At 37.6% G+C, this 12,730-nt stretch overlaps 1 protein-coding gene across 1 annotated transcript in view; it reads left to right on the top strand.

Moving 5' to 3' along the window:
* EIF3H (eukaryotic translation initiation factor 3 subunit H) overlaps window positions 1-12,730 on the top strand; it is an 88,121-nt gene that overhangs the window by 16,039 nt on the left and 59,352 nt on the right. Inside the window, exon 2 of the mRNA XM_084213571.1 lies at window positions 2,952-3,108. Within this exon, the coding sequence (XP_084069697.1) occupies window positions 2,952-3,108 (157 nt within the window). The remainder of the gene's footprint in view (window positions 1-2,951; window positions 3,109-12,730) is intronic.

The following is a 12,730-nucleotide window of genomic DNA, read 5'->3' on the forward strand; positions in this document are numbered from 1 at the left end:
TGCCTGTACTGGTGTTCATTTAGATTTCTTTGGGATTTTTTTAAAGTGTTTGGAAAAACGGATACTTTTCAATGTGCTGTGTTACTTGCATTATTTACATTAACAATTACTACATTTATTTTCAGATCAGTATAACTATTCTGATTTCGTTCCCGTGCTTCACAAACATAACATCTTTTTCTTTTAGGAAATGTCTAGATACAAGTTAGTGCTCATTTTTCTTGGGTATATGTGGTTTATTCAGTATGCAGTATTGGTACATTCAGTCAGAAATGTCATGGCATTGGTGTTTGCATAGTGGTCAGCTCTTCTTGCTATATCTAGACTACCAAACAAATGGAAATGACATTTTTAGTGTTGTAGCTGATGTTATTACTAGAGAAATAGTTCTGCTTTACACCTGCAGGTCTGTTTTTAGTACTGAAACACAAGTTTCAGAGCACATTTCCTGCTTGGTCATATGGTAATATTTTGGTGGCAGGTTTTTCAATCTGAGTTGAAGAATCTGCTGTACAAAAGACTGGTGTCTTATGCGTTAAATAAAACTGTCCAGAACAAAGAACAAAATGAAAACAAAAATCCTCTGTCATTGGATGCATCTTTTTATAAGTGATTTCGGTAGCTAATGTATTTTCCAGTGCAGTCATAAACACAAACTTCTGCAGTGTCCTGATGGTTGTGAAATTTGGAGTATTGAGTTCATGAACTTCTCTGCTCCCTTTCTCAGACTGTTAGAAAACAATGTTGCAGGTAGGCTTAAATCCCTGGGTCTGGATCTCCTGGGATAATGTCTTCTCTGGTCTTCAGGCTGGAGATTGAAAAGGGCAGGCTTGTGTAATAACTTCATTGTGTACTGGGTATTTGGTTAACATTTAAGAGTTTTGAACTCCTCGTTTTTTTTCTCTGAAAAATCATTGATGCTCTGACAGCCTATGCTTGTTGTGACTGCTTTCTGTGAGCAATTATCATCAGAAATGCTGCAGGAAATTGGCATTGTATCGCAAATGCTCCTGGAGTGAAATCAAACAGGCAAATAATACATTAACAGGGACAGTCAGTGTGCATAGAGAGCTCAAGAGAAAACGAAAAAAATACTGGAAAAGGTGAAGCTTACAAGGCTGTAAAGATGCTGAGAATAGTTGTATAGTAGACAACAGAGTATACTCTGTCCTGTTTTCTGGCAGGGTAGTTAGGGATGCTGTGGTTGTGGAAGACAGGGCTTATGGCAAATATATGATAAACCTCAGCTTTACACTAAACACAAGCTGAATATTATTTATGTGCTGACTCTGTGGTACATTCATCTGCTACGCCCAGGTGATCTCAAACTGGTGGTTGCTGTGGTATTTCCATCACTGTTAAGTACTGCTTCACTGCCCACTGATCTTAATTTCCTTACTGTCTTCCCATGAAATAATATGTATATAACCAAAGTATTTCTTTGTGTCTCTGCTCTGTAGACCTGTTTTAGCAAATTGAATAAAAAGGTGTGGCTGCAAAGGATTTGAGTGACAGATGTGAATGAGTATTGGAGTGAAATGTGGTTTTCTATCTATGATTGAGAAGCATCAATGCAATTATATCTAGCTTAAAGAGGAAGCACAAATAAGTGATGCTGTAAATAAACAAGGAATCAGTGAGTGTTAGTCCAGTTTGATACTGAAATCCAATTTAGTTGAAAATGGCTATTTCTTTTCAATTTTACCCTCTCTGCCCTGCCTCCAAGTATAAAGCTTGTTTTCCCATTTTAGCCCAAGAAGGCAGTGTATTTGCAAATATCTTCTATTCTACTCTCCTTTTTCTTTTCATTTAATCTGTATTGTGGTACTTCAATACATTAATGGTGTTTTACAAAAAGTGACATCTGCTAGTCAACAAAGGAGAAAGCTAGGGACAAATATATGTTCCTGATGTGTAAGTATGAGCCTAGATTCCTTTTTCCCCCCACCTCCCTGCAGAATGTTCACTAAAAGGCAGTACTTGTACAAAGCCTGTTCTAAGGGCAGTTGAGCTGAAATCTACTAAACTGAAATCTACTTGTTTGCCAGCAGATGTTAAAGTAGTATTGCTTTAATGAAAACATAATCACTAGACATTTTCTGTTGAATTTTGAATGGATGGATTAGGGTTTAGTAAAATAAACCTCTCTTACACTGAAGAAAGCATAAGTTCTTTCAAGTCAAGGTTTGTGGTTAGTGTCTTACCTTATTGTAGTTCTTGTCAAGTATAAAATGTTATTCAAGTATGAAGTGTTGCTAGTAAATGACTGACTATTTTTGAGTGGTTTTGTTCATACTGTTCCAATTTACGGTATCATCTCATGAGAATTATTCATTGTAGAGTTTAGATTTAAGGAAGGAAGTGGAAATTATGTTGTTAAAAATATTACGAGTACTTTGTGCATATTTTTCTTCTTTTATCATTGATTTTCCTTAAATACCCTACGACACACCATTCACATTATATAACTTGAACTATCATCTGAAGGAAAACTGCAGTGAGATGTACTTTAGAAGATTAATGCAATTGAAATTTGGTGGGATCTGCACCTTTAAAAAGATTTCAACCAGTTTCTACATAGTTTTTTAAGATACTTTGTTAGTTCCTTCTGTGCTGTTTCCCTCAAGGGGGTCTTATTGGGCGTGCAAGATACTGTTAAAAGCTCACAGTTTAAGCAACAAGCTAAAGTAAAAAGGATCAATATTTCATTTTAGAATGGTGTTTCAGAAAATTGGTTTAGAACTGCATTTTGATGGGTTATTTAATGGTCTTGTTTTTTCCCTGTAATACTAGGATGGCTATCTGTTCCTCAACCTATATTAAAATTGCTAGTGTTTAAGCTCACTTGGTTTGCAGCTCCAAACCATGCAACAAATTTAAAATTCCAGATACATAGTTTGAGGACAAAAATAATGCATTGCATATTATGATTTTATTGTTTTGTGTTCTAGGTTGTGTTAAAGATCATTAAACATTACCAAGAAGAAGGACAGGGGAATGAAGTGGTCCAAGGTGTGCTGCTGGGTCTTGTGGTGGATGACAGACTGGAAATCACAAATTGCTTCCCTTTCCCTCAGCATACAGAGGATGATGCAGACTTTGATGAAGGTAATAGTTACAGTTTTGTAAAACTTAGACTAAAAAGAAGATCTGTATGGACTATAAAGGCCTTTTTTCCCCTCACAGTGAGCAGAAGCTTGTATGTACTCAGATTTTTTTTTTTTTACTGTGGGTTGAGATGTCAATGGGTTAACTGGAGTGCTGTGCTGAATATCCAACTTAATGCTTTTCTGTATAAGGGAAGTTATAGGGGATGAATACTGTATGATATGGACTCTCGTCATAGGATGAGACTCCACACAGGAAGTTACTTTAGATTCCTATGTGTAATTCATAATCACTTTGAAGCTTTTTATGGAAATGGCTGTGTGTACGTGTGGGCATACATAGACATCTGGATGTAGCTCAGCACATAGATTGCTTCTCTGTGGATTTAATTGTATGCACTAAGTACTCATTGGAAACCTGGAGAGCAGAGCCTTATGAGTTTTGAGAGGCTTTGGCTAACTTGAAGTCTGGGTGATCATTTTGCTTTCTAAGTGAGCTAGAATGTAGCGTGGGTGGTTTCTGTTGGTCTCAGTGTTTTTTGCTGGTCCTAGTGATGTTTTGTTTGTGACACTGTAAGTTAGTATGATTGGCTTGGCACAGAATGACATGAGATTTATAAAGCAAACTTAAAAGGCTTACAGTTCTAATCTTGATATTATAAGTATGCATGTGTGTATTTAATGATACTATTAGAAAAACTTTATTAGGACATAAAGAGTCAGTTTAACTTCAAGAGTAACTAAAGAGGCAATATTGTCAAAGTAGTTGCAGTTGCTTCTGTTTTGATAATTCAGTTTGAGCAAGATCACTTAATCTGTACATATAAACTGCTTTTTCCTGCTCATAATGAGGTTAGATATTATTAAATTAATATTTTATCTTACAACAAAAGAATCTTGGACTCTGCTTTTATAGCAGAGATAATTTTAAGAATTCTTTGCAACTTGGTAAGGTTTCATTGCTGTTTATTGTTTCCTTTGTGGGATTATACAGTTAGGTCAAAGAAAATAAGAGTGCAAAACAAAAAGGAGTCTTAATTGTTGTACAATAACATGATGCTTGAGTCAGAACTATATTTTGCTAAAGCCTAAAAAATATTTTAAATAGTCCTTCTCTTCTGGAGCTCTTAAAAGGATTGAAGTAATCTAAGTTCTTAATTGGACCCCATGCTTCATTTTTTTCCTGTAGAAAATGGCTGAATTATTTCCACGTAGCTGATAGGAGAGCAGGTATTGAAATGAATTTCTCAGTGTCAGAGATGGATTCAGCTCACCATGGGATGGCTCCCATGCTGAGCTGTAAGCCTGTGATCTGGTGTGCCAGGTTCAACTCTTCGCGTTTTGGAGAACCTTCCTTCCAGGAAAGTGATTTTTGGTACAAGTCTTTCCTTTTTTAGCAAGTAGGCAATAATCCTGACATTAAGTTAGGTCCAAAGGCAAAGCTTCCCTCACCTGGACCCCTTAGCTTTCAGCTTTTTGTTCCCATGCTGTGGGCACAGAAAGCAGAGCAAACTCTGGCCAGAGTGGGGAGTGAGCCTGTGGCAGTGAGGCTGGCGCTGCCTCTGGCAGTGGTGGGGAGTCTGCTGCCAGGTTGGGGAGCTTGCCTGTGCTAAACCCTGTTAGCTAATTCAGGAGAATTTCCTGTTGGTTTCCATATTCCCTAGCCTGTACTACATGGATCACAGAGATGTTGCCTCTGTGTTCTTCTCAGTGAAATACAGTTAAATAGACTGAACCACTTAGAAAATGCAAAGTGCTCAAGTTCATTCCGTATGCCCTTTACTAGGGGGTCTGTTGAGCTCTTTAACCTATGTTGTAGAGCCTAGAAAAGATGAAAACCTAAACAAAATGGCTGTTGGACTTGCTAGTTTGAGCCTTTGATATCTTTTTAGGCTCCTCAGAGTTGTCTTCTGTCTTGCCAATGTAAAAAACAATAGTGTTTTATAAATGCCCTCTGTTTGTTTTCCCTGGAGCTGTGTTTCCCTATGCAAGCATCCTGCCAGATTTTCAAAAGATTCTTTTTCTTCTAGATGCAATAATTCAAGTAGAGAAATCTCTTGTTATGTGCCAGAATATTAAAATCGAGGATGCTAAAAACCAAAGAAAACAAGGCACCTCCTTCCCCCTGTGACCTGTGTGTTACTTCAGTACCCTACCTGGCTTTATAGATTTGCACAAATTCAGGCCCACAGATATGGAGGGAACATACAAAGGCTTTGGCACTTCAGTGCTGCTGTCACACAGAATAATACTTAACGTTGTGCTCTTTTGTCAGGATGATATTGCGTCATCTTCTGCCTTAGTGGTCTCGAGGTGACTGTTGTTAAGAGAATTTGTGCTTTTGTACAGGAGGGTGATATTTGAGCAAATAAACTGTTGGGTAATTGGCAAGACACATTTATGTGAATGTTTTCCTCTTTTAAGCTGTGCAAACCTAATATAAAACACATTTTTGAGGGTGCTAAGAAAATATCCTTTAATTGAAGTTGAAATAGGTATGCATGACATTTAAGAATCAGTTTGATAAAGATGTATTTAAACTTGCTTACAGCTACCATTTCTTTAGATATGCTTAGTTATGCTTTTGTTATGGTGCCATTTTGTCTCTTGCTTCTAATGCCTGAGATAATATCAAATTTTGACTATTTGCTGTTACAGGATTCCTTCAAAAATTAATTTTTTAAAAAAAACCCATATCTGAACTTGTTCTTTTACAGCAAGAACATTTTTTAATGCACTTTGAATTGGACTATTTCTGAAACTACAGAAAACAGAGAGAGGTTTTTTCAGGTAATTCTTATTTCAAATGTGGGAGAGCTGTCTACCATGTATGAATCCGCAGGTGTTTTTCATCATAGAAAGTTTCTTCTGAAGTGTTGTCTTCCTATGATTCTTTTTACAAAGGGCAATTTTTTTGGTAAGATTTCTTGTCAGGGAAGTCTTAAACACTTAGGCTGGCCTGCTGCAGCATGAGATTTTTAGTGGGGGTGAGAGGGTTCAACCCAGCTCTCTGTTAGAAATCTGTAGGTGAAGTTTAGTTGATGATGTGTGAGCTAATAGAGGAAAATTGCAGAATTGTTGTTGAGTCCTCAGCAAAAGATGCTTCAATGTGAATGTTCAGTATTTTAGGGCTGCACTTTGGGCTTTTGGTTAGGCATTTACTTTTCACATAATTGTGTTTCCTTATTGCTTGTGCTCTAAAATCCTCATAGGCATTGACTTTATTTTTCAAAGCACTGATCTTAAATTTCAGAAAGATACTTTCAGTGATTTACACATGCAGTCCCTATTCCTGTGCCCCCTGTTTCCCCTTCCCCACATCCTCCATCCCACAGATCCAACTCTTGTTTAGGGAAAATCGGATTTTGCTGTAAGGATTTTTGGCTTAGGTACTTCTGTGAAAAGTTGTAGTATTCCAGCTTGTCTTACTGAGGGTAGTTTTCTGAGAAGTGCTTTCACTTTAGGGCACTTCCAAGCCTTTGTCTGAGCATTGTTTTGCTGTCTTTCTGTTAAGGTTTACTAAAAACCTTATTTTTTTTTCTGTGTTCTTCCTGATAAATAAATGTACTTTTCATGTCTGTATGTTACTAAGCAACATGTTAAATTCAGTCCTTTGCACTTTATTCACTTTGTCTTCAGTCGTTTTCACTGAATAGCTTTTCTCCCAATTTAAAGGAAATTTATATTCCCTTCTTGGAAATATAACAGTTAAAAATGAAGGATACCTCTTGTCACTCATAGATGTTGTGAGACATTATTTTGAAACAGATTTATTTCAGTCATGTATTTTAGTAACTTTGTTACAAAGCTAAGATACTAAACTAGGTCCTGTGGTAAATACACCAATTGGAACTTTGAGACAGTTATATAATTATATATCATAATAAGTTCTATATGGTTGTAATTTTTTCTTCTTTTATTAGATTCCCTCTGAAATGCTCCAGAAGGAAAGCTGATGCCTTCTCCCTCTGTCCCCCAACATGATTTTTACTTTGTTACTTAGGAAGATTAATTTCTGTTTTCAGGTTAGAAGTTTCCTATATGATTAAAGATGCCATTAACTGTGGTTTTCTGTGCTTTAGGTTGTATTTAGTTGTGTAATCATTCAGTAACAACTAGAAACATAGTGCAACATTTCTACAAACCCACCATTTTTTTATCCTCAAATGGGTGCAGTTGCATGTGGACAAATGTCATGGCTCATAAATAGTGCTTATTCAGGGTTTTACTTGGCCAGGGGCAGCAGCACTTGGAGCTGCTGAGCCTCACCTGCAGTGCTGCCCGTTTGCTCACCTGTGACATGTGGTCCTTGCAGAAGCAGAGGGCTTCAGGTAGAGTCACAGAATCATCAAGGTTGAAAGAAAACAAGAAGATTATCAAGTCCAACTATTGCCCAGTACTATCACTGTAACCCCTGAACCATATCACTCAGGACCAGATCCAGATACCCCTTAAAAACTTCCAGGGCTGGTGAATCTGTCACCTCCCTGGGTAACCTATTCCAACGCCTGACGACCCTAACACTGGAAAAAAAAAATCCTAATACCTAACCTGCATCTCCCCTGTCTCAGTTTAAGGCCAATTCCTCTGGTCCTCACTGCAGGCACATTAGAATAGACTGCCCTCCACCTCACTACACCCTCCTTTCAGATGGTTGTATAGAGCAATGAGGTCCCTCCCGAGCCTTCTCTACTCAAGATTGAACAAACACAGCTCCATCAGCTGTTCCCCTTATCACATATTTTCTAGACATTTCTTAAACCTTGTTGCAATAGGGTCCAAATGGACTCTGAGGGTTGATTTCTTTTGCTGGTATTGCTGTAGAAGTCCTGGTGTCATTAAATCACTGCCCCCCAGCAGTGTTGGTTCATCTGCTTTCTTTACAGAAAGCAGATGGCTTCTGTCCAGGCTAGGTTTTGTGGGTTTTTCTCATTTTATTCCCATTTTAAATCAAAGGTTTTATCATTTTATTTATCATCCTGTATTTCTCTTGTATTGTGTGACAGACCTTGAACATGCAGGGGCTGTAACTATGTTATGAATAGACATATGCAATTTTAGCTGTTTTTTCTCCTTTTTTTTGTTTGTATAGATTTATTTGCTTTAGATAAAACAGTTGTAGTTCATGTCTTTTGTTTACTTTAAGAAAATGGAATGCTTATGAAATGAAGAAATCAGGTTACATGACATTTGAGTTTTATTTCATTAAGGACAGAAACAGATAACCCAAAAGCTCCTTAATCCTTGGTTCTGGTTCCAGTTGTAGTCCGTTTATGTAAATTCCTCATCTGTGTTTTTTGTAAGGCCTGTTGTAATTTAGGAAGAAAGCTATACTGTGTAAATGTTGACTTTTCAATTACTGAGTGTTGGTGAGAGCCTGTCAGGTTTGTCCATGCATTCATGAAGTTACACCGTTCTCTATGTAAAAAAGGATATAGAATTTTAAGCTTGTTTGTTTGTTTTTGTGTCTTTCTTTATCATTTGGGTATAATGACTGTGTGAAATAGTCCGTAGGCTCAATAAGGTTTAATTTACCTAAGGAATTCGGGTGATTATGACAATGGGTGGATGGTCAGTTGTTTAGCACTCAAAATAATGTCTTCTGATCTTTGATATTATTTTTTATGGTTTGCCAGAACTGATATTGCAATATAATGATGGGCAAAATTATTTGTCATGTAGTAAGATGGATCACATATTCAAGGTTCTTTGATAAAACTGCTAATCACACCTGAATTATTTTGTACTTTACCTGTCCCTAGCGCAAGCCCTTGATTTGTTTCCTTAAAGGAAGCTAATATTGGCATGGTTTGTGCAATTGTGATGGTTCAGTGGAGTAGCAGGCATGCAGCCTGTTAAATGTTTGCCTGTGTTTTCATACTGTGCAGACTTACCTGTAATGACTGGAGGTATTTGTGTTCAGTGAGTAAGAAAGAAGAAATCCCACTGAAAGGCACCGTTACCGGGCGCGGGCTGAAGTGTGCCTTGGTGTGTGGATGCGTGTACTTGTTTCTATCAGAGGCGGCGGTGTATGCCAGAGGATGGTTTTCTGATCGCAAGTGCTAAGAAACGGTGCTTTTACTTCTCGTGCCCGTGGCAAGTGAATTGTCCGGGTGCCCCCCCCGGTGTCCCTGCCCTGGCCCCTCGCGTGTACCCCCACGATGGCCGTGTGTCCCTCTCCCCGGTGGCCGTGTGTGTCCCCCCCCATGGCCGTGTGTGTCCCTCTCCCCGATGGCCGTGTGTGATGGCCGCATGTGTCCCCCCCGCCCGTGGCCGTGTGTGTCCCCCCCCGTGGCCGTGTCCCGTCCCCCTCCGCCGTGGCCGTGTGTGTCCCCCATGACCGCGGAGCCGCCGTCAGAGGGCGCCCGTGGCCAGCGCACGGCCCAGCCCGCGCCGCCCTCCCGGCCGGGTGTCCCGGGGCGTGCGGCAGCGCAGGGTGCGCGGTGCCTTCATCTGATTCGGCGCATGTAATCTTTTACACAAACGAATTCAGAAAATATGTTAGAAAGTGCCTTGACTATCCCGACTCAGTGTTTTTTCGGTTCTTAAATCAGCCTAAATGTGCTGTGTGCTCTAAGGCTCAGTGTAGATGGGGAGGATTTGATTCCGACTTCCATGTGTGTATCCTAAAAGCAGGACAGAGCTTGCTTGTTCTGCGGGTTTGCTTCTTTGCTTCCCAATTCTACCACGCGTAACCAAGAAAGAGGAGGCAGCAATTGTGATGGAACTCCCTGGCTTATCTAAAGAATTTACACTACTGGACTGTGCGGACTTAAAAATTACATATCAACTATTCCTCTTCTGACAGTATTGCACAAACTGTCTGAAATGCTTTGTTTGCTGCATTTCTGGATTTTCAAGTTGATTTTTTACTGTAGGGGCAATACTTTAAAGTGATAGGTTAATCCTTTTGTTCAACATCTAATTTTATATCAAAAAAGAGAAATAATTTTGCTCTTTAGGGTACCATGCATATTAAAAATTTATTTAAATCAGTTTCCATTGAAATTTTGCTGCAAAATAAATTAGTGTAGTTTGATTTGAAATGCAAAATGTTCTACTAGCTCTGAGTTTTTTTTTTTTTTTTTAAAGAAAACATATTTAATGGCATTTTTCCTTGAGCAATTTTAAACAGAAAATCCTAGCCCAAAATCTGTTGTAGGTCACTTGATTTTTTTTTCTCCGTAATTCACAATTACAGGGATATTATTATCATACGTAATAAACTTCCATGCTGTACTTTACTTAAAATTGTGTTTAAGAATATTCACTTACTTAGCCTGAAAATGAAGTTAGAAAAGCATCTGTTTTAAGAGATAGGTAGTGAAATGTATATAACTGATTTTCAGCGGCATTAAAATGAGCTGGGAGATTGTATCCAACTCAGCTATTTAAACATTTCGTTATATGGAAGATTTCATCTTGAAGCCAGGAGTTTTTACTTCATAGCTTGCGTTCTATTTCAGCTGTATTCTTTAATCATGATATACAATAATTTAGTTTGTTATATGGATACTTCAAATAATTTTGTAAGACTTGCAGAAACTCATTAATTTTTATGTGGTCAGCAATATGAAAGCCCAGTTGCTTTTACCTTCAGTTTTGGTAAAATATTACAAATGAGCTATTCTGAATTTAATTTTTTTGGTGCTAATATAATCAGCTCAGCCTTGACTAAAGACATAAAATAGCACAGAATTAGGTAACCAATTAAATAATGAAAGTGCATGTGTGTGTATACACACATACTTAATATCTGCTCTTATGTCTACCTCTGTTTTTGGAGGAACTAAAGCTTCATCCAGAAGACAACATTGTCAGTTCTGCTAAAAACTTTCAGTGTCCTCATCCTTGATGATTATTCCTTTGTCTTGGACAACATGGTACAGGAGTGGCTGTTTCAGTAGAACTGCCTGGGTCTCACTCTCTGTGCTTTTTGCATGTCTTACTTGGGTCTGTAGCATGTCCTTTCTTAAGGGACCAGTTGTTTGTGGACCTTGTGGTTCCCCTCAGCCTTGGCCATACATTTGGACTCTATGCTCATCTGTTCTTTTCCCAGTGGGACTGGACCAAGAGGAAGAGAGAGTTCTTTCAACACCTTCTTATTACCTCTTTCCATTCCCCCTCCTTTCCTTTTTTGCTAATGCAAGTATTTAGCCATTTCCTTTCCCAAAGAAAGCTGTAATAAACTTGAGGGAGCTGAAGGCAAACACAGCAAAATGAGCAGATCCCCTTTTTTTTTTTTCTGAGAGCTAAAATTAAGGAAATGCCTATAGTTCTATTGAAAAGCAGTTCAAATCAATACATCTGTGTGAGAGGTAATAGAAACTGATTGAAATAAATAGTAATAGTAAATTATGAAAAATCATTTTCATTCTTATTTGTTGTTCAGTAATGTTTTATGGACTTATCAACTGCATAATGTGGAAAAGTTATGTAGCATCATTCTCTAAGAAAATATTACATACTCAAGATATAGTACACATGAAAGCTAAGTTGCACCTCTTGTTCATAGTGTTTGCATTTTTTTTTTTTTTGATGGAAAGGCAGAGACAAGAAGCTGGCCCAAGGTTCAGGACTGAATTTGGAATTAAATAGTTGAGGAACAGACTCGAAATCCATTCTGCTGGCAGGAAACCCTCTGCAGCAGTGGGATTAAAGAGATATAAGAACTTTTTCATAAAAAATTACAGAACTTTAAAGGTGTTTTAAAAATACTAGTCTTTGATAGAAAAGAGAAAAATCTTAATAAAGTTTATGTTTGTATCTTTATTTTAGCATTAGTTGTTTATGATTAATTTATATTTTGAAATCCAGTGGTGTAGTAAAAATATATGGGGAAACTGACAAAGCTCAAACTGAGCGGATCTTGCTTATCTCTGTAGTTTGAAGGTAATCCAGTGTATAGAATCTTAATATCAGCAAAATTTAAGAAAGTAAAAACTGCTTTAAAGCTCTAGTGAAGATGAGCAGGGTGTGCATAGTTGCACATGTAATAGTGTACAGTAACTTAAATTTATATAATTCCTTACTGACTGCATCCACAAAATGTTTTTATTGCAGATAAGGCTCTCACCCATCTGACTGAAGAAATTCACTCTGTTTTTGTTTGTGGTGTGTCTGTTGATAAGTTGCAGTAGTAGTATGTAGTTTGTAGTATGTATCTTGCCTTTTGTTTCACTGTGCTGAATACACAGTTTGATTTCTTTTATTGGATTACATGCTTCAGTACAGCATAAATTCAGGTAGTGGAAAACTGTACATGAAAATATATTATTTACAGTAAAATACTTATGTTTTTGTAAGTTAGTGTGATAAATCCTCTGTATATATTTATAGCCAACATGCAGACATGTGGAGTTCTAGTCAGAAATAAAAATGGAAAGATTTCTTAAAACTTTTTTAGAAAACAAGACAGGCATATTCTTTGTGTGATATATATAGGTCATAAGGGACATCTGCTAAAGATAATTTTCTAACACTTGCTAACAATCCTAATATAATATGGCCTATTCATCAGTCATATTGTTCCTGACTTGGCTAGCATGGATTTTAGTGATTCCCGATGTGCATTTAGACTCCCTTAATTGCTAGTTTCTTGCTGTTCTATCTTATTGTTTTGT

The sequence above is a fragment of the Fringilla coelebs genome, assembly GCF_963513975.1.
Source record: "Fringilla coelebs genome assembly, chromosome: 1".
NCBI lineage: Eukaryota > Metazoa > Chordata > Aves > Passeriformes > Fringillidae > Fringilla > Fringilla coelebs.